The following is a 26,930-nucleotide window of genomic DNA, read 5'->3' on the forward strand; positions in this document are numbered from 1 at the left end:
ATATGACTAGCTCATCATGTAGGTAGTATTGTAATATGACTAGGTCATCGTGTAGACAGTGTTGTAATATGACCAGCTCATCATGAAGTTAGTGTTGTAATATGACAAGCTCTTTATTCATATTGTGTTGTAATATGACATGGTCGAGGACATGGTATTTGTCCCATTACAGAAAGGCCAAGGCCAGATTGAACGAATCCTAAAGGCTTGTGTCCGACACTCGGATGCTGAGTGTCCATTGCAGACAGACACTGATGATTACGCCACTGCTGATCCGTTACGGTAGTTACAGAATACGAAAAACATGACCAGGTCATCCGCCAAATATATTTAATAAACCTAGGTACACATGAGGGTCACACCAGTTTATGTATCACTTGTTACAGGGCCCAAAGCTAGCAGCGTGAAGATGTCTATGTGTGCATTTAGCTTTCTCAAACTCACATCTGCAAAAAGGAAAGGAACACCATAAAGCACTGGGAAACTTGGTATCATGACAAGGATTTCACCAAGGGTTAATGATTACATAAAGGATTTGGACAGCTAGTACCATGACATTGAATTCACCAGAATGTCATGTTCACATAGAGGATGTGTTTGTTTCTCAGCAGAGCTATGAGTATTCCAGCTATATGACCAACCAAGTCAGCGAGACTGACCACCCATTCCCATTAGTCGCCTCTTACGACAAGCATGGATTGCTGAATATCAATTCTAACCTGGTATCGTGACACGATTTTCCCCAATTCATTAAAATCAGATCTTATTTCTCGCTACCGCTAAACAAAGATCTGAGAACATCCCATTAGGGGTCACGTCAGAACGACCTTTCATCCGACCAATCAGAGCGTAGCTTATCAGACCATGAAAGGGACAGTCGAAATGTGATTTCTCATCATGCAGCCTCGAAAACTTTAAAACGGGGTATTCCGAACGATAGTTACGAGCTTAACTACTGAATCTATACAATCTAGACCATCTATTAGACATTTGAGAATGTTCTTTTGTTCAGGTTTCAAATTTTTAATCGAGAATTTGTCAAAATATGTTTCGAGGCGTAGTCGCCAATTTGAAATTAGTACGGTAAGGCACGAGAAAGCTGCCTTCTGATTGGCTAATGTCGACTTCTTGTCAGTCATTCCATTGGTCGGTCAAAGTTTGCGCAAGGTCGGTCTGACGTGACCCGCAATGGGATGTCTTCAGATCTTTGTTAAGCGGTAGCGAGAACTAAGATCTGATTTTAATGAGATTGCGATTTTCCCCAGAAGTTAATTATCAGTCATTTATCATTGGTCTATGGGTGTGTGTAGGGTCGGTTGACGGGTAGGGGATGGGGGTACGGGTGGGTTGTGGATCTGTGGATCGATAGGATATGGGCATAATAATTTCAGTCGATAAATTGTTGGGGTAACTGGTCGAAATGAGAGTGGGAAAATATAGGAAAGGAGGTGGGTGATTTGAAGGATGTTAAAGGAACGTAGTTGTGGTTATAGGGGCAACATATGACATGTTATTCGAGGGAGGTCATAAACAAAAAACAAATGTAAAGAAAGACTCGATGATTTGAGGGGCGTCATTAAAAAGTAAGTATTGGTACAGAAACAAAACACGGCGGATTCTTTGAAGGCAAGCCTGAAAAAGTATTGATTATAAAAGTAACAAATAGTAGAGGATTCAAGGGAGACAATGCAAAATGAGCATGCCAAATCAGTTTTGTGATGCCCCGCTTCTACCAACAGGCCTAAATCCTTTAATAACGACATCATTGCAGGGGTAATATTTGAAAGTATACTTTTAGCAATTTCATATTGATGCCTTTATATTCACTGTAACATTATGCGACTGTATTATATCGGTTATGTAGTTACAGTAGATAAAATTCTTACTCGTTTGGGTATGTCTTGTCGTCACTGCCACATATTGGTTCGGATGTACTCGGACAGTTAAAATGCATTATAGCTCTGCAGATTATATCTAGCGCTGACACGGTATGCACTGGCCCTGTTGGTCCTTGTGTCGTTGACCTTTGTGTCGTTGGTCGTGACGTCACTGGTAGTGGCGTTGGTCGTGACGTCAATGGTAGTGTCATCGTTGACTCTTTTGGCGTTGGTCGTGACGTCACTGGTAGTGACGTCGTTGACTCTTGTGCCGTTGGTACAGGCGTAGTTGACGGCAAAGGCATGGTAGTCGTTGAAGGATTAACGGTCGTCGTTGAAGGATTGACGGTCGTCGTTGACGTTGTTGACGTCGAGCAGTGGCCGACATACGCTAAAGTGATAGATGGGTCAAGGCACTCGTGTTTCTTCAACTGGCACCTTAAAACGATAATAAGAATCAGATTTTACGTCACTGCCATCATCCTCGATTAATCGAGGATAGCTGTCCTACCACTGGTACTTGGAGTCATTGAGTGAAGCAAAAGCTCACGATACATTAGCCCTTACTTCTACGGACTAAGTAAGATAGATAGATCTCTCTCAAGTACAGTCAACCACCGTTGTGTCGAAGTTGAAGGGGTCTAGGTAAACATTTCGAGTTATCGGAGGTTCGACGCAACCTAAAATGGTGAATTATAAAAGGAATGCGCAGGGACCAAGCTTTTAGGTCGAGACAACCATGAGTTCGACACATCAAAGTTCGACACAACGGTGTTTGACTGTACCAGGGTGATGATGACATTTTCAAAATGCACAGTCAATTTAATTAAACACAGTAACCATACCATACCTCATTGTGTGAAGATCTCGTGAAAAAAATCCATAGAAGGTCATTTGTGGTTAATCCTGACCTTTGATCGCCGAATCTATACCCCCAATCCGATATCGGTCTCAATTCTTGAATACATCTATTCGAAAATGTTGATATTAACAAGCGGAAAACTCACACAGAACACAAATATTCCTTCGATAGCAGACGCGGAGCTCAGTTACAACAGGATGAATTATCCACAACACAATATTGGTGCGGCATTTTGCGTTACATTCGGCATAACTCGATTGATTAAGCTTTCGAAATAGGATATACTGGTCTAAATGCTTTGTTCAACGTACCCACAATTTCGACGTCTCGATGCCATTAGAAATTCACCTTACGCGTTCTTCGATTGACGTGTCAGATATGATATTAATGAGACTGGATGACAGGTGCGACCTTGGGTAGATCTACGCGCTACGTTGCACTTACGGGTTTGGATAGGTATTGCCATTACTTCCACACATTGCTTCAACATGACTTCCACACACTGCAAGCAGCAAGGCCTGGCAGACTGGGGAGAGAGTTGGTCCCTGCCGGACTGTAGTTGTGGGCGTTGTTGTTTTGGGCGGGGGCGTTATGGCAGGGTCTGTTGCATGGACGCCATTGCAGGAACCCTCGTGGAGCACGGAGAGCGAGGGGTTGAGACACAATGCTTTTTGAAAGTAGCATCTGAAGCGAAATGAATTCTATCTCTTTAGTGTATTATTCATGCAAATAATGTCACTAAAACATGAATGAATTGTATCTATTTATTGTATTATTCCGGTAAATAATGTCACTAAAATATGACTGAATTGTATCTATTAAGTGTTTTATTCCGGTAACTGATGTTAGTAAAAAATGAATGAATTGTTTCTTTTTAATGTATTACTCCGTCCGGTAAATAATGTTAGTAAAACTTGAACGAATTGTATCTATTTTAGTCAGTCTCGAGTTAAAGTTTAACGTCACATAGGGCAATATTTCAGCCATATCGTGACGAGACAAAATTTGACATTAATAATATATTTTTAAACTGTAATAATTCTGTCGTCGAAGGATATCTAGAATATCACAGATTTACGTAAAACTAGTAAGAGAGCATATTAAAATAAATTAACATTCTACAACACAATACAAAAACGGGCTATAGATCGCCACAATGGGGACCATGGAGACTGACAGTACTTTTGCTACCTGCATGGACCAAAGCAGGATTTACATCATCCCTACAGTTCTTTGCGACAGCTGACAAATTTAGCCAAACATTAAAACAGCACATATGCTACAATTAAAAAAGGTGGCAGAAATGAATATACTTTGAAAGACGTGGCCTTACGCTGAAAATTAGTGACCACAACAGTTGTTCATGAAAAGGGTAGGCATGTCCTCCTGTACGAGCAGTACAAATTCAGTACAAATTCCAGTACACATTTCAGAATATTATTCCAAAGAGAGGAGAGGACCGGCTGTAATTAAACGTTCTCTATAGCTTGCACATCAACATTTCACTAACAAAGTCATGTCAAACATCCTAGCAATTAACCATAACCATGACAACCCATACACACAATCTGAATCATTTTGTTTAAATCAAACTATCAAAAGGCACAGTTCGCCACTAGACCAATCTATGTGGCAAGTTAAGTGAAGAAGTATTGTACGGTTCTCAAGATGCACAACCGTCATTTCCAGCCTACGTCAAAGTTGTTGCAATGGGAACTCGAAAAATATTATTTCCGAAATTTCCACTATCAAAAGGTGCCACTTCACCCCTAGACCTCCGGTAAAGAGCACCATTTCCAGCCTAAGTCAAAGTTGTTGCCATGGAAACTCAAAAAATATTTTTTTCTAAAACCAAAACTGTCACAAGGCACCCGTTCATTACAAGACCCATCTATGTGCCAAGTTTGTTGAAGACATATTGTACGGTTGTAAAGATCTGTTCTGAACACCAGCACTACCACCACTTCCTGTCTGTTGTTGCCATGGAAACTAAAAAAAATATATTTTTCTAAAAACCCAAATTATCAAAACAAGCCAGTTCTCTACGACACCTATCTATGTGCCAAGCGTGGTGAAGATATACTGGACGGTTTTCAACATCTTGCAATTATATATATAATGTTTATAAAATAGTCAAACAAACGGTTCTGTAACCAATATAAATACTCACAGATTATAGTATGTGATTTTGTCAGATCCACACATTTCCCTTCTGGTATTCTCACAAATGGCAATGGAGAATGCCTCACACAGGGGGCTTGGTGTGACGCACACTCCCACGTGGTCAATTTCTAACACTGGGGACGAACATTTGGCTTGTTGAAATTTGCACCTGGAAAGAGAGTCACCTATATGTAAAACGACAGTTTCGTGAGGATCAGTGTACAGTGCGCGCAATGTACATTTCAGTATGGTTTTACGTCACGCTTTGAAATATTGCTGGGGCTTCATAGCGGGGATGACTCATCCCATTGGAAGAATCTACCCTGTATGCATGCCTGACGAGGAAAGACTTTAACTATTACGGGCTACCGCACCGGTTCCATGGAACGAGGCATATACCCTTTTCGGTATATATGTGTATTTTAAGAGAAGAGCAAAACTTTTAGAAAATATTATTTGAGCAACAATTTGTGTTCATGAGAATGAGAACTAGACGTTGTTCATGTTTTGGACTTTTAACAACACTAAATGTATGCATGTGGCTACAATACATCGAAAAGGCCTGTGTTGGACGTTTTCATGAAGTGTTTTTTTTATGTGCAGAACAAAAGTACCAAATTTGTTTCAGAACACAAACAGAAACAGTGCTTCATTGCATGTTGCCCATTTTAGTGTAGTTTTAGACAGTGCCATTAATTCGTAGCTTGTGTGAAACTTAAACATTAACAAATAATCATTGATCATAAATCATTTGCCCAAGTAGGTCCCACTTTGAGGAGGAGTGAGTGAGTATGGTTTTATGCCGCTTTTATCACTATTCCAGAAATGGGCTTCGCAAATTGTACTCGTGTGGGGAATCGAACCCGGTCTTTCGGCTTGACGAGCGAACACTGTAACCACAAGGTTATCCCACACGCCCTTTAAGGATTAACTGAATCCACAATACGCTTATAACGAACTGACGGATATAACGAACTTATATCTGGTCCCGGGCTTTTGCTGTATATGGAGATTCTCATCGGAGTGACTTTTGATATGAAATATATCAACTCGTGTTGATATATTTGATATCAAAAGACACGAGGGTGAGATTTTATTTATTATCCAACATCATTCTTCTATTTTTTTCAGTTTGTAGAAAAAGTAGTTATAGTAGAATAAGCAGTGTCTTAAGTGTAAAGGGACTGCTAACATCTTAGTGATGTCATAGTAACCAATGATGGCATTATGGTCTGCAAAGCATTGTGATGCAATTTCATTACAGCAATATCTACAATCTAGATATCGCTTGTTCTCAGGCAAGAGATATCTTCTGTGGGAGCCAGTTTGGGATGATAAATGCTTATAACGACCTACGGTTACGAACTAAACTTTGTGGTCCTTTTTAGTTCGTTATAACCGTAGTTTACTGTATTTGAAGATGGGCAACTTTATAATCAAGTCAGGTAGATAAATACACAAACAAACATATCACACAAGAGTCTTCTCGGATCAAGGACTTGCTGCTTCGTTGATTGTTGTGTGGCTTTTTCGCTCATTTTAGCCATACTTTAGTTATTTGAGCCATACTTGCGTACAGTACCATCCCACATGCCTATACGTTTTAAAAAGAAAAAAGCTAGATGTCAACCTTATTCTATCAATTCGTTTTATTACGACTACATCTCCCCTGCAAAAACTGAATAGGCGATTTAAATTGCGAAAAGAAAAGTAATGAAAGATGTATGTATTAGGACTTTCAGATATAACGAACTAATTACTCAAGGAGTTCGATACATCCGAGGTTGAATGTGCAGCTATAACCATTTTCTTGGACGGTCGAATGACTGAATAACGTCACAATTAGTAACATTCCGAGTATATATATTAGTTCTACCGGATTCTGTAATATTACGAAAGCTATTTGTCATGTCATATGAAAGAATCGGGTATTCTTTAACTTATTTTAGGTAGTAAATATCTGAGGTCTCTAAATAATCGAGTTTGGGGAAAACAAAGCATTCATACACAACCAGACAAAAAGGAAAAACTACGGAAGCGTAGTAGGGCTAAGTATCTAAGTATCTCCTACGTAGGACTTATTTCCTCCTACGTAGGACTTAGTATCTCCTACTTAGGACTTACTATCTCCTACGTAGGACTTACTATCTCCTACGTAGGACTTACTATATCCTACGTAGGACTTACTATATCCTACGTAGGACTTAGTACGGCCTAGAATCACTATCTCTTACGTACGACTTAGAATCTTCTACGTAGGACTTAATATCTCCTACGTAGGAGATAGTAAGTCCTACGTAGGAGATAGTGATTCTAGGCCATACTAAGTCCTACGTAGGAGATACTAAGTCCTACGTAAAAGATAATAAGTCGTACGTAGGAGATACTTAGACAAAAAAACATTTCACCGTGGCCATACTAAGCTTCCGTAGAAAACATCAATGATAAAAATTACAAATTGGGATAAGTATTCCGATCCGTCCCGCATAATTCCTCGGAGTCATCAGGACACTGGGCTGCTTGGAGAGCTTTGCACAACAGATTGACGTTAGCCGGATGCGTAGTTGGAGATGTGGTTGTAGCCGTCGTTGTCGTGGGGCATTCTCCTACATATCCCACGTGCAGTGAAGTGTCATGACAATGAGCCTTGGCAAAATCACAACTGAAAGAGAGAAGAATATCTATTCGGAACCAGTTTGAAACACTGACACTATGTCAATCATAGATACAGGAACAGGCTGCTTCAGTACCAACGATACTTCCTCTTAGTTTGCATCTGTCTAAAGTGGATGGCAACGTATGTATGTTAACTAATTAGAGTGCGTGAGTGAGTGGGGTTTAACGCCGCTATTCCAGTTATATCACGGCGTGTCAGCTTAATGTGGCAGGAAAGCCCGAAGTGATGCAGGTCTCAGACGTTTACCACTTCGGTAAAACCCACGAGCAAGGGTATGGTGCTGACAAAGCTAGAAACATAATCGAGGCGAACCGGGATTCGAACCCACAATCCAAGGGACGCAACTCTGCACAGCGAATCGCGGCGCCTTAGACGACTGAGCCTGTTGGACCCCCAACTAATTAGAGCTTACGCAAATATATAAAATGACGGTCAAAACAAAGTATACAACTACTGACGGTGGCTAACACTGAAACAAACAGGAAAATTAAAACACAACTGTGACGTCATTCCTTTGTTTGAACGCTCAATTATTTTTCAGGAATGGAGAGTTGCTTGTCAACTGTACATTATCTTGAAGCAACATTTGCATTAATTTCCACTTGGAACAGACGGAACTATTTTTTTACATTTATTTACAAGTGAATATTTTTATTTTTTTCCGAAAACATGTGTCGCAAGCGGGGTTCGAACCCGTATCGTTAGATTTGAAAACGTGAAACTGTCAACCTCAGCTACTGCGGCACATGAAGGCATGATGTGAAATTAACTATTAAATATTTTCACAATTTTGCATAATGCTTAAAAGCTCAAAATAATATGTATATAGTTTGTGATAGAGCACGTTACCCACAACAATGTTCATATTTATAGATAGTTAGATAAACCTTTGACGAGAAAAAACAAATAAGGTAACATAAATATCGCTTCTTCGGGGCCCTATATTTCCAATTATACCCATCAGCATGTATTAACAATGTGCAAGCGATTGATAAATACTAGTTTAGGACCCAACACAATTATGAAGAGCCGTGTACCATGCATTGTAAATGTCAACTCGCCACGGAGCTTGGCGCACGTGCAAAAGCGGCAGAGAACGCATTCCTCGTGCATCACGCAAGGTCGACTCACAAGTATAAATACGGACAACAAAGAGTTCTGGTTTATTTTTCAAATATTTTCAACTACAAACTATTTTGTCAAAGTTTAAAAGCAGGGATGAGTTTTAAGTAGGGGAATATCCTCGTAACTCTCCATTCCTTAAAAATAATGGGCCTCTGCTCCATTATTTTTAAGGAATGGAGAGTTACTCGGACATTCCCCTCTACGTAATTCGAGGTGATGTTTTATATACGGGTATTTTAGTTGTATTTGGACCTTACGTCTGCGGTGTTTCGGAGACTGTTTCAGCCTAGTAACGTTTTGATAACGTGTGTGATGTTTTGGTCAAATGAAATTTTCAAGTGTATACTTTCTTTTTCCCTGCAGTTTAGTGACGTGTCAATATTTATTTACCATGACACTGAATCTTCTTTAAGCCTTGTTTATGATGAATATGGTAATGTGTATTGCTTAACGTATGCACCATGTTCTCTTAATCGTTATTCAACAGTAATATAAAGTTGTTTGGGGCATTTTCCCAGTCAAATTAGCATTATCATTTAAACTTATTTTATCATAATTGATTGTGGCACATACAGTGTAATTGAAAAAAGCTATTTTGCTAATCTGATGCAATATCGGCAATTTATGCCGTTCATACATCAAATGTATGATATTCAATTATCCTTGTCCGTCATCTAGAAATAAGCCAATATCTTGAATAAAGATTCCCGGCTTTCATAAATCTATTTAAGTGTGGCAAATTTGTTTTGGAGTTGTATGCTCGGAGTTAGGTCACATTGATGACACAGAACAAAATTCTTTCAAACGTTCTGCAATGTGATTGGCTTCAGATGTATATGTATGTGGCGGGATACTGATGTTGGGCATAAGAAATAATGCATTTTACTTACTCATTAAAATATTCTCTCCCGTCCGATCCACACACCCTCCTTTCCTCAAAGTCATCACATGCCAGCTGATCCACGATTCCGCACCCAGCAATACCAACGGTTTCTGCGTATTCACCTATACCTATAAATTGAGACAGATGTGTGATCTCAAAACTACATAACAACAATGGACGACCACACAGATCTCGGGCAGTTTTGGCTTATTTGCGTCAAGAAGCTATTGCCACTCTTTCTTGGCTGGCCTGTAGTCCGGATCTTAATCCGATTGAGCATCCTGGGACATTCTTGGCCGGAAAATCAGACATTGTGATCCCCCAGTTCAAAATCTCGCTGGACTTGAAGCTGCACTTCATGAAGAATGGATCCGTTTGCCTCAGAGAAGCCGCACTTCATGAAGAATAGGATCGGTTTGCCTCAGATAAGCATTCAATGACTTGTAATGAGTATGAGGCATAGGGTTGAAGCTGTGGTCAATGTCCGTAGATCATACACACGTTACTGACGTTTCTGTCTTGCAATAGACTCTGCACTCCCTAGGGTGTCTATGTGACACCTGATATTATCTGCTGTTATCATGACAGTTACATGACAAAAAAGTTTTTTCAATGTGTTCTAATCCTTCAATTTCTGGTCTTCGGTAAAATTCCTTTCTGCTCATATTCTTTTGGAACACAAGATAAACTTTGGGACAACTTTTGCATCACATGAGGTTTACATACACGGCTTATAACAATCATACATCTCGTTATAATAGTCATCATTAAGTGCCAACAGTAACAGCTGACAAATATGATGGGTGGCGCTTAACTTTTGTGCATGTGTATATATGGATGAACAACTTCTTTATAACAATTAGGAGCGACGTTTCGGTGTAGGTTCTAACACCGCTATCAAGCAAGAACCTACACCGAAACGTCGTTACTAATTAATGTTGTTCATCCATCTTTTCCTTACTTAGTACTCCAATTTCTAAATGCCTCTTAAAGAAGTTACAAAACAGCAATTAAATGTTCAACAGCTGGACACCAAGCTTGGGTGGCTTTTACATCAGACTTGGCACGTATAAAACACTATACAAATATGATGAGAAATATCTCGTATTCATAAGAGGGTACAGGTTACCCAGTCGTTGCCATACGTGGCAGTACAGAGTTGCGTACCTTAGGCGTACCAGAATCCTATGATAATGGGTTCGGCTGGCAGCTTCGATTAGGGTTTGTCTGTCAGCATCATACCGGTGGTGGTGGGTTTACCAAAGTGGTAGACGTCCAACATTGAGCTGACAAGCCATGACATACTAGTTACTGAAATATTGTTCGGTGCGACGTTAAACCCAACCCACTCTGCTTGTGTCGAATAGCTCGACATATAACTGCTGAGCAAAGGAAAATATACACTGATATTTGATTGTAGCTGATATGAAACAAGCAGGTTTTTGGACGGGGAATGTTTTTGTTAGGATATCATAGTTATGTCTTGGAGTTCAGTTTGGAGTATTTCGTCGACTATTTTCAGCCTAGTAATATTTTGATAATGTTTGTAATTGTGTTCGGTCAAATCCACAGTGTATACTTTCTTTGGACCGGCAGTATAGTTAACAAGGCAGCATAGTTCAACAATTCAAACTTAAGTTTGACCCGTTTTGGGTTTTTGGGTGTTTTTTTCAGTCTATCACCTTCAATTTCAAGGGTGTGACAATTTTCGTTCAGTGTTTCTGGTTGTAGGGGTTTACATGCATACGTTGCTGATATACCAAAGGTCATAACTAGCGTTTCAAACCCACAACTAGCTGACCCTGAGATCGTCAAGATATCAAACTTTAACGACCTGCATAACAGGGGCTCTGCACCCGAACTGACACGTCGTGACATCGATACAACTAAAATATTCCCCTAAGAGGCGTTGAACCACCTCGTGTACTTATTAAGGATCTTCTTCGTGCCCGGAGAGTAGAAGGTCGGGGGTTCGATCCCCGGCTGCCTCAAACCAAAATAAGTTAAAAGATGATACTCCTTATTACCCTGCACGGTGCGCGGCTTTATGGAGATGGACCCGTGAAGATCCGGGATAGCCCATGCTTGCTGTAAGAGGCGACTAGCGGGATCGGGTGGTCAGGCTAGCTGACTTTGTTGATACATGTCATCGATTCCAATTGCGTGGATCGATGCTCATGATATCAATCACTGATTGTCTGGTCCAGACTCGATTATTTACAGACCGCCGTCATATACTGGAATATTGCTGAGTGCGGCGTTAAACAACAAACCAACCAACTTACCAAATTTATGGAGATAAAACAAGGCCTAGTCTGCTCGGAGTCAGTATAATGTGTCTGAGTGGCATATTCATGTTAACCTACGGTGTAGTATCTTAATGGGCTAGCATTATAAAATCGGACCAGCACAAGCAACCACGCACGTGCATACAGGTCGCTGTATAAGATCAATAAGATTGAACGTCACGTCGCGTTAACCACATCCCATCTCCCCTCACACCCATATTAAACTGGCACGGTGGGATATATCAATAGAACTGCGATACTGTTCAAAACGGCCTTTAACCCAGCTCACATGAAATTGCCTAGTGATGTCAAAATGAAGGTTGATACTTACACACAAGAAGGAGTACTTCCAGTAATAAGAAATGCATGGCTGTCTCGCGTACGTGACAACTTGAATATCATAAGGCACGAGTGAAAGGCCAAGAGACCATGGGAATAGCCATACGTCCCACAGATATATAGTGATACCGCTTGTTGTCTATCAGATAGGGATTCGAATTGGAAATATATGCGTTTTTCAAACCAGCTTGCAGTTTTAGAAGGTTTAATAAGGTCAGTCAAAAACCTTGTATTATCTTCTTCATTCTGTCAATAGTTGACTACCCCAATTAATGTCTCTATTTCACACAGGCAGTATTTACATATTCCGAAACGGACTATATGTTGTGGCTTAGTTAATCCTTAAAAGGTGTGTGGGGCAGCCTAGGTTAAAGGGTTCGATTCCCCACAGGAGTGCAATTTGTTAAGCCCATTTCTGGTGTGCCCCGCCGTGGTATTGCTGGAATAGTGATAAAAGCGGCGGAAAACCTCACTCACTCAATCACTCACTCACTCAATCACTCCTTAAAATGACTCACTCACTCACTCACTCACTCCTTAAAGTGGGACCTGCTTTGGCAAATAGGCAGACACAGCACTTTTCATTCATGTCGTTCAAACCCCACTGTATTTGTCTGCTGTTTCAAATTTTATTGCGAAAATTCAATATAATAGTTAATGATTATACTTATTGGACAGATGCAATGTTTAAGTTTCACACAAGGTACGAATTAATGGCACTTTCTAAAACTACCCCAAAAACGGACAAAGCCTTGAATCACTGTTTCTGTTTGTGTTCTGAAACAACTTTGGTATACGCTGTAAACTACGGTTATAACGAATAGGGACCACTAATTGTAATTCGTTGTAACCGTAGTTTGTTATAAGCATATATACCGCAAATGAACGGGACCAAAAAGCTAGCTCGTTATATCCGCCAGATCGTTATTAGCGTGTTCTTCATGAACGTTGTTCTGTAGTCAAATCAGATAAGGTGTGAATATTTGCATGTCACAATGTTAACTGATCATACATTCATATGGTTGTAGCAATATTGAATTAAAGCGACAAACCCCTTTTCTTAACCATACGAAATCTCTGCTAGATTCAGAGTCAATTTACGATTAAGCATATGTTTATGAATCGCTAGTGTTACATGTTGATTTCCAAATCGTTAACATAGAAATCGGTACGTATGGAACAAAATTGTGAAACCATACAAACCCAATTAACAGTTGACCAATTATATGAAAATACAGAGCAGCAATGAATACTAGGCTCTATTACATAAGTCAGTGCACTCATCAATGCGCAGTTGAATGTCTTGATTGGTGCACGTGCTCCGTTCTTGAATCCAGGAAGTAGTTGGTTGGTTGGTTTGTTGTTTAACGCCGCATTCAGCAATATTCCAGCTATATGACGGCGATGCTGTAAATAATCGAGTCTGGACCAGACACTCCCGTGATTGACATCATGAGCATCGATCCTCGAAATTGGGATACGATGTCATGCATCAACCAAGTCAGCGAGCCTGACCACCCGATCCCGTTAGAATCCTCTTACGACAAGCATGGGTGGCTGAAGACCTATTCTACCCCGGATCTTCATGGGTCGGTAACGAAGGTGCCAAGCAGAGTTTGGTCCACAAACAACTAAGGAAGGTGACTCATAACATTGTATGGGCGCCTCAATCAATTTGCGGCTCCAATGATAATTAGAAACGAGGTCATAACAGGCACTGGCACATAACACTATCGAATAATGACAAGTGATGATAGCAGATTTTCGTGGAAAAGATGTGCGTATCCTGTATCCATAACACTTTCTGAAAGTTTTGCTAAAACCTTGAATGTTGTAACCCTGATCAAACCAAAGGCTGGAGCTGCTAGATTATTGCTTGACATGGGGGGACAGTTGACTATTGGAACGTTGAAGTCATCCCTCTTGTCATACGGTCTTGCTGAAAGTATTTGTCATTCTTTGTGCATTAATATAAATCTAAAGATTTGAGTCGGTGTCCATGTCTTGCTGAAGTGGGTAAACCAGTGGGAGGGAATTAACTATTTGACCATTTTCGAAAACGATTTCAGATTATCTATATGCTGAGCATAAGTTAAACGTCTTGGACAAAATCCAAACTTGGTTTCTTCACTTAAAGATTCACAATTGTTTACCACTTCAACGTCTAGCTACGTAATATCGAAATAATTATTGTTGCATATTTTGATAGGTTATTTGAATCTGTGATGGTTCGGTAAGGAACCAATAAATAATAACATTGTACTACAAACTGCCATTTAATGTCATTTCGTAGTAATAAATTATTGGGGAAACAGAGTACTGAGAGCATGTGTCATGCAGCCAGGATGGTCCGATGATTTTAAGGCACCGAAATGTATTGAACATTGTTGTGTCCCTTAGCCGGCCAAGGATCCGCTTGACAGATCTCATGGGACAACTGGACACAAAAAAATCAAATATTGTTTTCATCTGATGTCACAGGAATTATTGATGAAGTCACGGGAAGAGAGAGGTCGAAGTCACAGGCATTAACGATGAGCTCACGGGGAAAGAGGTCGAGGTTGCTGGCATTATTGGGAAGGTCAAGGGTACGGAAACTTAGTCACAGGCATCGGCGTCCAGGGTGAAGACGTTGTGGTCGAAAATATGGACTAAATCCGCGGTATTATACAAGACCCCATTCTAATAAAATGGATGAGTGAATTTGAATATCTTGCACGCCGAAAGTCGCAACTGGAACAGGTAAAAACATGTAATGTTTTTAATACGAGGGTTGAATGAGTTTTGAGCCTCTCACAGAAGAAATTGTGAAACGTAAAATCTATTGTTGTGGACATAAAAATTGTCAACCGATCTCGATGGGTATATGGTGTGATGTACCCTGTTTGTGAGCCTATGTACTCAGAAACGTCAGGCACACATAGGGTATATCACACCCGAGGTTGACAGTGAATGTATCTCACCGACATTCATTCATACAGCCCTGGAGTATATTATTCAGACATTTTCACAACGAGCAGACGACACAAAGGAACCGAGTTACCCCCTTTTACCCAATGCATTCGAATAAATATCGGTTCATTTCGGCACAACGATACTTATGAGATAAGCAAGTTACCTAAGGTGTGTTCCGATTGAATACTCAGCGGGGTACATGAGTACAACCCTCATTCCGGAAGTTCTTGTGTTGTTATGACAGCAAGTGAATCGTGTCGGTGATGTTGACAGTTGTAAGTATAGATTGTTACTTTGATTGTGTTGTGTGTTGTCATGGAGTTTTAGTAATGATTGTGTGTGCTGTGTGGAGATGATCGTTTGTGAGTTGTATAATGAAATTCTAACGAATTGCAACGTTGTCTATCACTTCTGATGGAACCTGAGTTCACCACGCCAAGCTAACAATCAAAACAGTGGACGCAGGATCCAAACAACAATCAAAACAGTTGAAGCAGTGACATCACCACCACCAAAGAAGGCAAATACGAGGGCTCGTCAAAAAGTTCTAAGCCTAACAAACAAAACCAACTATTGTGAAAAGTGTTTTTAATTTTATTTATCAACATAATCTCCCTGCTTTTCAAAAGAGTGATTGTGAAGCTTTTCATTTCCAGTCAGAAAATTGCATATTGGTTTCCACGAGGGTGTTCCTTAAGTTTAGGAACCAGGTGGAAATTAGTTTGGTGCCAGGTCAGGCGAGGATGGAGGGTGAGGAAGCTCATATTGTCGCACAGCAGCCTTTGCATGTCAAGAGGTGTGAGAAGAGGCATTGTCATGAAACAGTATAGCTCCAGCAGTCAGCATTCCTCGCCGCTTTTTTTATTGAATTTCTCAAGCGATGAAGTAGATCAGCATAGTAGGCACCGGTAACGGTCTCTGGTCCTTTTTTCCTTAAGATCAGAATTTAGAAACGTTGGCATCCAACGAGCATATATCTTATTCATCTGTAAATGTTCGCGAATAAACATTTCACAGGAGCCATGGCTTAGACCGGTGTCGTCCACACGTCCAGCAATGCTAATACGTCTATCTGGCAGTATAAAAAAAAATTTAAAACACTTTATCTTCATTGATGGAAGTTGAGGGAAGTCCAGACCTAGGGTCATCATCAAGGGTTGTTCTCCCAGCATTTAACATAGCTGCCCACCACTTAACAGTGGAATAGCTAGGGCACTTATTCTCATACACAAGTGACGTGCGGTGTGTTGTTCTTTGGGAGTACTTTTCTCTAAAGTCAAGAATTTGATGACTGCTCGGTACTCGTTCATTTCCATTCCTGTGTCCATTTGGACCCCTGCCACGTTCAACTGGCTGTCACTAATATACAAACGTCCTCAACAGACCAAATACACTTGCAATGAACTACTCAAACAATGTACTACATTGACTAGTTCTCTTTGTTATGGCCCGCAGTGCACAAATCAGTCATTGCCATGGCTATAAACCAGGAGAGTGGCTTTGAAGTCCTTCACCACCCATTTTATTCTCCTGGTCTGGCTCCGTCAGACTTTCATCTGTTCCCAAACATGAAGAAAGAATCCATTTCGACCTATTATATCCATGGATAACTTTGGACAAGCACAAGTAAAGAACTTCTACGGAGCTGTGATCACATCCCTCCAACACCGTTGGCAAAAGTATGGAATTGGATTATGTTGAAAGATGAATCATTTTAATGTATCTCGATCAAGTCTTTCTATGTGGGGCTCAGAAATTATCAGTAAACCCTGTAGCGACAATATTCTCAACATACTCGTTCCCTGGAGTATAGTTGAAAGTATTGAGTGAGGTACATGCTCCATTCTTGAATCCAAGTGGGAGAAGGCCTCGAAGTGCCTTCATCTCCTTTCTTATATATGTAAAGCCATCCCTCTAGAAACTGTAACACTAACGCCTTGACCAATGTCAGAGAGCTCTCTGTTCCCGGCAGGTAACGGAGGTGACAAGCGCTGGGACGGCGCTTGAACTGTAAACACTAATGCCCCCATTTCACTACGACCACGAATATCTAGAATCACCCCGTATAAAGAAAGGTTTCATGTTTGTAGATAAATCTCAATCATTTCTTGAAGTTCTTAAATGAATCTTATTTGATTCCCAAACATTCGTACAGTTCGCGGGAGTTCGTCGAATCGATTCTTTTGCATTCTGGGCTATTCTTAGCGATTCGTGGCTCCAAAATGTCTTGTCCTCAACCCGAAAACATCCCGAAACTGCCACGAATGTCCCGAGTCAACTACAAATCATGTGGGAATTAGGTAAGAACAACATTCGGCATATTCGTAACTTTGTCGTAGGTGATTCTTACAATTCGTGCATTATCCGTACATGAATCTTGTAATTCGTACATGTTTCTTAACCCATACCTGGCATTCTTCACATTTTTCAACCCGATTAGCCACGAAAGTTTGCATTATTGGCCGAATCACAACGAATTTCGAAAGTTTCCGATTTGGGTAATTCGGGATATTCGTGGTCGTAGGGAAAGGGGGGCATAGGGGAGCGCATCCTATTTTGTGAGTTGATGTGGGAGTATATGAATGGGGATATTAGGCACAACGGGGGTGGATGTTATGTAGATAGGGATATCGTGCACAGCGGGGATGGGGTCATGTGTTTAGGGTTTGTTTATTTGTAAGTGTGTTGTTTAACGCCACACACTTTTCCAGCTCTATGATGGAGGTCTGTAAATATCCCAGTTGGACCAGACAGTCCAGTAATTGATATCATGAGCATCGATCCATGCAATTGAGACACGATGACATGTGCATCAACCAAGTGAGCGAGTCTGACCACCATCTGACCACAATCTATTCTAGCCCGGATCTTCCCGGGTTCATACGGTTAGGAAACAGGGGCACAGAGGGGTAGGGTCATAATGATATGTATATTAGGCACAGCAGGAACAGGGATCATGTGGATCGGAACATTTGATACAGCAGAGACTGGATCATGTGGTTAAGGATATTGGGTACAGCCTCGGTGAAGGTCATATGGATACTTGGCACAGCTGGGGTGAAGGTCATATGGATACTTGGCACAACAGGGGTGGGGGTCATTGGATACAACGAGGAATGGGTCATGTGGATAAGGATTGGGGACACACCGGGATGGGGATGGGGGGGGGGGGGGGGGGGTCGGGGGGGCATGCGAAAACTGGGCACCCCAGGGGTAGGGGTCATATGGACATGGACATTAGAGAATGGATCACATGCATATGGATATTGGGCACAGCGGTTTGGGAGCATGACGGATTGGGATAATTCGCACAGCCGGGATTGGATGTCATGTGGATATGGATATTGGGCACAGCGGTTTGGGGGCATGACGGATTGTGATATTTGGCACAGCAGGAGTGGGACGTCATGTGGATAGGGATAGTGGGCACATTATTTTGAATTTCTTATTTATGATAATACTGAAGGTTTTTTTGGACGCTGTATTTTATATAATATTCCTGTTGTTGTGTGAATGTCAAAGTGTGTATCTTTGCAGGTGCTGGATCTATACAGAATCTCCTGTCTCCAGTAGCCAAGTAGTTTAATGGGCAGCAAGTCCCGACCAGACACCGTGAGGAATCAGCCTCTCCAATATCCGCTAATCGATGGTTTCGATTCCCAGATTATGATCTGATTGTGTTCCCTGATAGGCACGATGGTCGTGGGATTCACTAACGAGTAACTGACGGGGTCACAGATGTGTCAGCACCATAACCGTTCACGTTGGTGTCACGCCTAAGACCTGCTTCACCCCGGGCTTCCCACATTAAACCGTCCTGTCGTAATAATATATATGTAAATTACAGTTCAAAGCTGTGGTAAACCTACTCACTCACTCCTGGTTCTGGCTCCTGATTAGATTGCCATGACAACAAGCACTCGGTTTTCACTCCGTCCCATACGGTTCTTTCGCTAACTGTGGCAGCAATGATGTAGTGTAAACCGTTTAGAGCGGGGCGCTTATTACGTCGAATACGGTATGTAACGTCTCTTTAATTTTGCATGAGGAGTTGCGTCAGTTGTACTTGTCAAAATGCATTTCAGATTGACCAATGAGTTCCTGGCCCAGAATCAACTGAAACAACAGTAACAATAGGCCTTATGTAAAGTACTTATACACGTTTATTTGGGGACAAATGCAACCGAAAAATGGGAACAGTAATATGAGGTTTGTAACTATCCACAGTCTGTGTGGTTTCATGTGCTAGTGTGATGGCAACTAGTTTCAATCTGGATTCCTGACATTGCTGGTCGAGATCCTATTGGATTTATGGTCTCGATTTCTTGAAAGAATATTCACCAGAATTATAAACCCTTTATTGTAAACCCTTTATATTTGTTTGCGAGGCATCTAAGGTGCCTCCATTATCTGTGCTGAGTTGCGTCCCCTTGGCGTGCCAGACACTCATGAAGCCAAAATCGCCCTGATCACGATTAGAACCAACCATTGCTCGACATAGACCGAAAATGAAGTCGTTTCATTTTTGTCTCCATTGAGTTTGCAGTTATATATATGTAACTGCAATGTTATATATATAATATATATAAACGGTGTAAGTTTTTGTACATATAAACAAAAACTTACACACTCTCTCTCTCTCTCTATCTTTCTCTCCTTCTCTATCTTCTCCCTCTCTTTCTTTCTCTCTTTCTAGCACACACACACACACACACACACACACACGTTTCAGAATCTTTACTAAGCGTGGGCGTATTCAATAACACCAATAACGTCATGGTCCAAGCTTTACTTCAAAATCTGACATTCAGCAATATCCACTGTGTGCCATCTTGAGCTGTCTGTGCATGCATCTTGCTTTTTGGAACTCACAACTGAAAATATAAACATCCAGTATTAATTTAGGATCCTGTATTTAATCAACAGGACGTCCAACTCGAACAATTTACGACCGCAGCAAACCAATTAGAAAGTTTGTCAATTTCGATTTTCTAAACGGTTTGTACTTATTTATGGGTTCCCTTAAAAACAATATCAATTTCAAATAATTTTAAGCTCAATTCTCTCAGAATATAACGTAATAAGGTATTAATTATTAAATACTTCTGTTTGCTGCTCAGGACCAGTCACTTCCAACTCGAAACCGTCAATGTGTGATTTTGCATCAAAATGTGAATATGAAATGTAGATCATGTAATGAATTTAATGAGATTGTCCAACACATTGTGAGTGGATGTCCAGCTTTGGCATAGAATCGACATGATGGGGTGGCTCGATAATTTTATTACCGTCTTCGCCATGACTGTGGTTTTGACACAGAGTTACATCCATGGTACGACCCGGAATAGGTAGAGGGCGTCATGGAAAATTATAAAAACAAAATCCTTTGGAATAGGCCCGTATACAGCTTCATACATATCCAGGCCAACAAACCTGATCTTGTCCTTTTTGATAAATCCAATGAAATCATTTATATCATTGAATTTTCTGTCCCTTTTGACAGTAATGTGATTGACAAGATTGAAGAAAAACATGGCAAATATGCAGACCTCGCTTTTTGAAATGTCACGCTTGCATCCCTAATACCAAGTTGTCCGACTCCCCATTGTTCTCAGTGCCTTAGGTTTGGTACCTCCCAATCTGTTCAGTGACATCGGAAGAGTACCCGGGTTTGCTACCAGGAATCCAGCCCTTCTGACAATCTTTGTAATGCAGAAGGTTGCAGTGTTGGGGAGTCTTCACATTCTCCGATAAGTTCTGGGTTGGTTTGACTAGGCAGCGCTTCCATTCACGCAAGTGCCTTTGACGTGGAACCAGTATTAGCATTGTCACCTTTGTTACCATCACATATGAATAAAATGCCGTATACACGTGCATTGTTATCAACAAATAAACTTACTAATTGCGGTAGGTAAACCCATCGGATCCACAGACTTCGCTCAATTCGGGTACACAGTCCTCGCGAGACAGCTGGATGCATAAGAAATCCAGAACATTTTCTGCTGATGCTCCACTCGTTGAGGTCACGGGCAGCACAGTGGAGGTCACGGCCTGCTTCGTTGTGGTCTTAAACATCACAGTGGAGGCCATCGGCTCTTTCGACTGAGGCATTGATGTAGAGGTCGAAGGCTCGGGTGAGGTCACGTGCGCGCTTTGTTGATTGTGTGTAGTGTGACTGTTGTGGCAAGCACGCAGCCCTGCCACATGTATCTGATTGTGCTTGGAAGCACATTTGACCTGCATGAAAGCGCAACTGAAACAAGCAACGTTTGTATGAAATAATATTTCTGTAGCAGTGCATTTGTTCATATTCTGAAAACATAAATGAGTGAGTGAGTGTTGTTTTACGTCGCTTTTAGCAATATTCCAGCAATATCATGGCGGGGAACACCAGAAATTGGTTTCACACATTGTACCCATGTCGGGTGTGGAACGAGCGAGCGCTTTAAACACAAGGCTACCCGACCGCCCCTCTGAAACGATGAGGTGATATGAAGTCATTGCAGATATATAACGACGTGCTTGTGCCTGTGTGGCTGCTTGTACTAGTCCTGTCTTTTGCCGTTTTTTTATCGTCGTTTAACATGGAAACCCAAGTCAGGACACCAAAGAGCAAAATGTGTCAAAACGATTCTTGGAGTTTATTGCTTGAATAATATAATAATGCTAAACGGGGTTAAAACCATCTCACTCATTTTCCGATATATGATATATTTTAGTTTAATGGGGGCACGGGTGTCAATAGTTGAAGGCGCCACAATTCGCCACGCAGAGTTTGCCAGAAAAAGAAAACTATTGCTTTGAGTTCGAATCCCGGTTCGCCCCGATTATGTTTCTAGCTTTGTCAGCACCATACCCGTGCGCGCGGGCTTCACAAACTTGGTAAACGTCTAACACCTGCCTTACTTCGGGCTTTCCTCCCACATGAAGCTGACAGGCCGTGATATAACTGGAATACTGTTCAAAGGGGAGTTAAACCTAACTCACACACTGACACATTAATTTAAAATACATTCGTGATTGTGATGGCCAAGTTAAAAACATTGTTTCTTCTATGTTGCCATTCTGACTATCCAAAGACATATCTGTTACGCGCAGAAGCTGACGAGACTTACAAGTCTTTATATGTGATCCCATCTGAGCCGCAGATCTCAGTTATATGGGTGTAAAAGGGGCAGCCATCATGATGCCCGTCATGGTCGTAGTGATCACAGTTACTTAAATCACGAAAGTTGCTTCCAAAGTCATCCAAGATAAAACCGGTTGCCCCTAAAACAAAGTTGTAAATACATATCAATATATAAATTGTATAATGATTTATTAATTGATCGACAGAGTGAGTGAACACCTGGTATCCTCACCATTTGATTGTGATTTATAAACCCATTCTAATGATAGTGCAAGGCTCTGCTTTTAGGCGCGATTTGTTATGATTATAGAAATGATTTCTTTTCCTCTTTGGTTTTATGAGCGGTGATTCCTGAGAAACCAAGAAAATTAATTTCTTGCTACACAATATACCACTGAAGGTAAGTTAGGACATCGTTGGTTTAGTCTTTTCCATACAATGAATTATTTAAAAATCTATATTGTTTCGTGAAAAGGATGCTGTTAGTTTTTTTTATAAGAAAATATAAGATTTTGAATTGCCTGCCAAGATAAGTGTGACGTCACTATTCATTCTGATCATGTCAACTAACGATGAGTAAATGTGGTTTACGCTGCTTTTAGCAATATATCATCAGTATGATGACAGGGGACAATAATAATAATAATAATAATAATAATAATAATAATAATAATAGCGACACAACCATTTACAAATTCCTAAGAAATCTCTGCTTAAAGCAGAGTCGATTGTACGTTTCCGAGTATATCATGAGCATGTGTTTATGAATCACATTAACATAGTTGTGATACAAGGTGTTCGCGAGAAGGTGAGCGTATCCTGCTCCGCCGGTGGCAAACGTCGAAAGCACATGCAAAGGCAATTCAGTTGTTCATCTGAAAACAAACCACTGAAACATATGGTACAAGTCAAAACGGTGACATCATCTTCGTCACTGGCCGATTGATTGTGTCATGTCTACATTTATTAACGAACCTAATTTCTGGAAGTTAACTTGAACGTTCGTGACATTAATATTTTTATTTAAATACGAGGACAATAATTAATCAGCCTGACACTTACATGACACTGCACAGAAGAAGATGACCACGCGAACCATTGTGGACTAGCTGGTTCAAGGTTGAGTTCCTGAATGTCCTATGTTGGCCAACCCGGATCCTTTATCTAAACTCAGATCAGGGTGCGTTATCGTTGACACAAATATCTGCATATGCAAAATAAGTTAAGCACTCCTTGCCTTTAGTCTCGATGTTGTAGTTTTTAAAAGTAAATATCTATATCTTGATTCATGTTATAAAGCGGTAAATAAAGACATGATTCCATGGAAAATGTTCAACGAGACACACACCGTATTTGTCTGGCATTTTGAGTTTCAAAATGAGAAACAAAATTGAATTTGAAACTTCGCTATGTAGGCCTAAGTACAGAAAAGAATATTCTATAGTTTACGAGATAGTAACGTTGTCAAGAAGGTTATCAAAAGAGTTGAAAGCAATAATGAAATGTAAAATTCGGAAAAGAATCAAAATCTTTGTAAAAACAATAAATAACGAGAAATATCGATTTTAAAATAATAAATAATAATAAATTTATACTACCAAAGTGACACTGTAGGCTTTCGTATGTAAGTTTGCAAAACCAAAGCTATTACTAATATCTTGAATTCTTCTCAAATTGATTTTTTATACAGTGACAGTATTTGGAATTGTACCAATACACTCATTTATTTGTTTGAATACAAAGGGGAGTGATGTGGTAACCTGTTGGTGAGTGAGTAAGTGGGTCAATCATCGAGTTTGGCATAACGCCTCCTTGAAAATAATTCTTTCTTTTTTCATGAAATCTCACGCATGAGATTGACAATGGAGTTTTTCATTTGAAGTACATTGCAAACAGTATACTACTGACGGAAGCGCCATACAATGGTCAATGGCATGTACATTATTTCATATCAGCATCATGTTTGTGGAGTCACACAAGCTTGTAAGACACTGTTACACGTTGTGTTAAAAGAAACATTTGCTTCGCATTTTCATACCAAGAAATATATATTTGGCTAAACAATTGACAATTAATGGATTAGTAGACGACAATAGCTGTTTAAATTTAAATACAGTTGGAAATGTTTTGTAATACTTTGGAAGTACATCTATTCTCAATCTTCAATTAAATAGGGATATCAAGCAAGCATGGTATTCAGCTTCAACATAGAGAATTACACAAAATGAACAGGGCCTAAAACAACGTGGAAAATTAAGTTTCCTTCCTTCTTCCATTAATATCCTGTGATCGAAACACCGGAATGTACATAGGGCTATTCTATATACTGGTTCCTTGATTATTGAGAAATAATACTCATGTCTAACATCTAACTGAATACTTCTTAACATATCTAATTTTGAAATTGCCATTGCTGTATTCAAACCAAGTCAGTTTAACAATAATGATACACCTCTCTTTAAATTCTGAGATACAAGATTTTGCACAACCAACAGCTTGCCGTACACAAACATAACCAATTCCATGCTCCATTTTCTGGAAGGGAATATTGGAATTCATAACTTTTACGTGATATATTATTGCTTGCTCATGCAAAACTCTGACCCAATATTTGATAGTGGTTTACTCTTGTCGAAAACCTTCCTAACTCTCTCCTTGATGCAATGCTCGGAGTTGCTCGGCCTAAATGAAGAACCGGTTTGTTATAGGGTTTTTTCAACACGAACTTCTAGACTTCGGAACCATACAGCAACACCGGAAGAACATTAGCATATTTTATGTGTAATAAAACCCACTAAGCCCACTGGATCTTAATGTCCGGACGATTTTTACAGCTTGTTCGGAAAGTGTTTGTTGTGTCAAGACCATGAACTAGAAAACAGTATATAAATATGTAAGGGAAGAAACCATTTCCAATTTTAAACCATTAAAATAAAACCTTTCATAATGCTTGAGTCTTCCAGCTTTTCAAAATACCTTATCCTTAGTTTTATCCACATTTTCCAATAAGTGTCATGTGTTACAATGCACTGATAATTTATCTAGTTTCCTTTGTAAACCAACAACACTGCTTTCAGTTAACACCATATCGTCAGCAAACAACAAAATAAAAACCCATATTTCAATACATCTTTGACCCTCGTCACCCCAAAACTGAATGATGTCATCAATGTATAACGTAAATAACAGGGGAAACATCTGACATCCCTGTCTGAAGCCGAACAAAGTAAGTGAGACACAAGATACAACTTTTGCATACAAATTGTGGCTTAAACGGAAAGCCGTTCACATTATCAGTCCACAATTTAAGCAGACAAACACTTCTTGCTACAGAATCGAAAGCTCATTTTAAATCTATAAATGCACAAGGCAGTTTACCTTCATATGGTGATAAGTATTTATTCATGATGGTATCGAAAACAGAAGTATTATCAACAAGTTGACATCCCTTCCTGAAACCTGATTGTTCAGGAACTAGAATAGTATAACTTTCTGTCCAAAAATATAATCTGTTTCAAAAACGTTCGAGAATATTTTCCCTGATACTTCTAACAACGTGATAGGTATATAACTAGATGGCTGATTGACACTCCCCTTGTTATGCAGTGGCATTATTACTTCTCTTATCCACATTTCTGCATATTTACCTGATGCTAGAAATGAATTGAAAAGAATTCAATACAAATTATGGGGCTTTCTTCAAAACGTCTATCGGTATTGCACTGTAACCGAGTGTCTTACCATGACGCATTTGTTTCCACGAATGGATCAAACCAGACATTATTAATGTAGCACATATCCGAAATGGTGCGGAGAGTTTAAGCAATGCTCATGTGTAAATGTGCGTCTGAATATGTATGTATTTTGATTGGAGGCCTTTTACTGAAAACTGTTGGTCTCTCTGTCTGTCTGCCAAATGATTACATAGTATCTGCCGATCTCAATACAAATAGTCATAATTTAGTCAACCATAGATATCCTCCATGAATGAACCAAACGTTGACATAATAAGCACCACTTTATCTCAGTAATATTATGTACAGTAAACAAAGACTGTTTGGTCAGATAACGGACAGAGGGTCAGAATGTAGGCTTTTGGCGTATCTGGTGTGTGGTCACTCAATCTAATATAGAAGTCATAGACTGATCATACAAGTTCAAGATATTGGATATATCTTTTTTAGAGTTTTAGGATTGAAGGATGGCTTTAAATTAAACGTAAATGTAAAACCATATATTTATTTGGTGTTCACTAGCAACGCAGAAACAGAAACGCATCATTGGAGACATAAATGAGGATGAGGATGAGGAGGAGGAGGATTATGATCGAAAGAACTCTTTCCATATTCATAGGAAAACTAAGTCGATTTTACAGTTCCGACTATACCATGAGCATGTACTGAAAAACACTATCAACAAGTGATGATACCAGGTGTTGGTCAGGGGTGAGCGTATCCGGCCCCACTGCTGGCACCCGTTACAAAGATATGCAAAGAAAAGTCAATTTTTCATCTGATGACGAAGTTTTGTTCGCCAGTCAGTTTGTCTTCAGTTTGTTTCGCAGAATGGGTGTTTATAATTATATTGATTTTAGCTGGCTCCATAGGAAGAGATGACTGACGGACTTCACAC

At 40.1% G+C, this 26,930-nt stretch overlaps 2 protein-coding genes across 2 annotated transcripts; both read right to left on the bottom strand.

The window, feature by feature from the left end:
- Positions 1–316: 316 nt before the first annotated feature.
- On the bottom strand, positions 317–12,287 carry LOC139455578 (serine protease inhibitor dipetalogastin-like). The gene is made up of 7 exons (XM_071237129.1): positions 12,207–12,287; positions 9,595–9,715; positions 7,358–7,564; positions 4,910–5,071; positions 3,184–3,423; positions 1,887–2,315; positions 317–446 (listed from the first exon to the last, which is right to left on the bottom strand). Exons 1-7 carry the CDS (start codon positions 12,241–12,243, stop codon positions 374–376), a joined length of 1,269 nt encoding a protein of 422 aa, XP_071093230.1. The 5' UTR covers positions 12,244–12,287; the 3' UTR covers positions 317–373.
- A 7,656-nt stretch (positions 12,288–19,943) lies between these two features.
- LOC139455580 (serine protease inhibitor dipetalogastin-like) lies at positions 19,944–23,449 on the bottom strand. The gene is made up of 4 exons (XM_071237130.1): positions 23,361–23,449; positions 22,285–22,438; positions 21,069–21,422; positions 19,944–20,043 (listed from the first exon to the last, which is right to left on the bottom strand). Exons 1-4 carry the CDS (start codon positions 23,395–23,397, stop codon positions 19,977–19,979), a joined length of 612 nt encoding a protein of 203 aa, XP_071093231.1. The 5' UTR covers positions 23,398–23,449; the 3' UTR covers positions 19,944–19,976.
- Positions 23,450–26,930: the final 3,481 nt, after the last annotated feature.

This window comes from Haliotis cracherodii, unplaced genomic scaffold, assembly GCF_022045235.1.
Source record: "Haliotis cracherodii isolate W230 unplaced genomic scaffold, xgHalCrac1.p SCAF_11, whole genome shotgun sequence".
Taxonomy (NCBI): Eukaryota; Metazoa; Mollusca; class Gastropoda; order Lepetellida; family Haliotidae; genus Haliotis; species Haliotis cracherodii.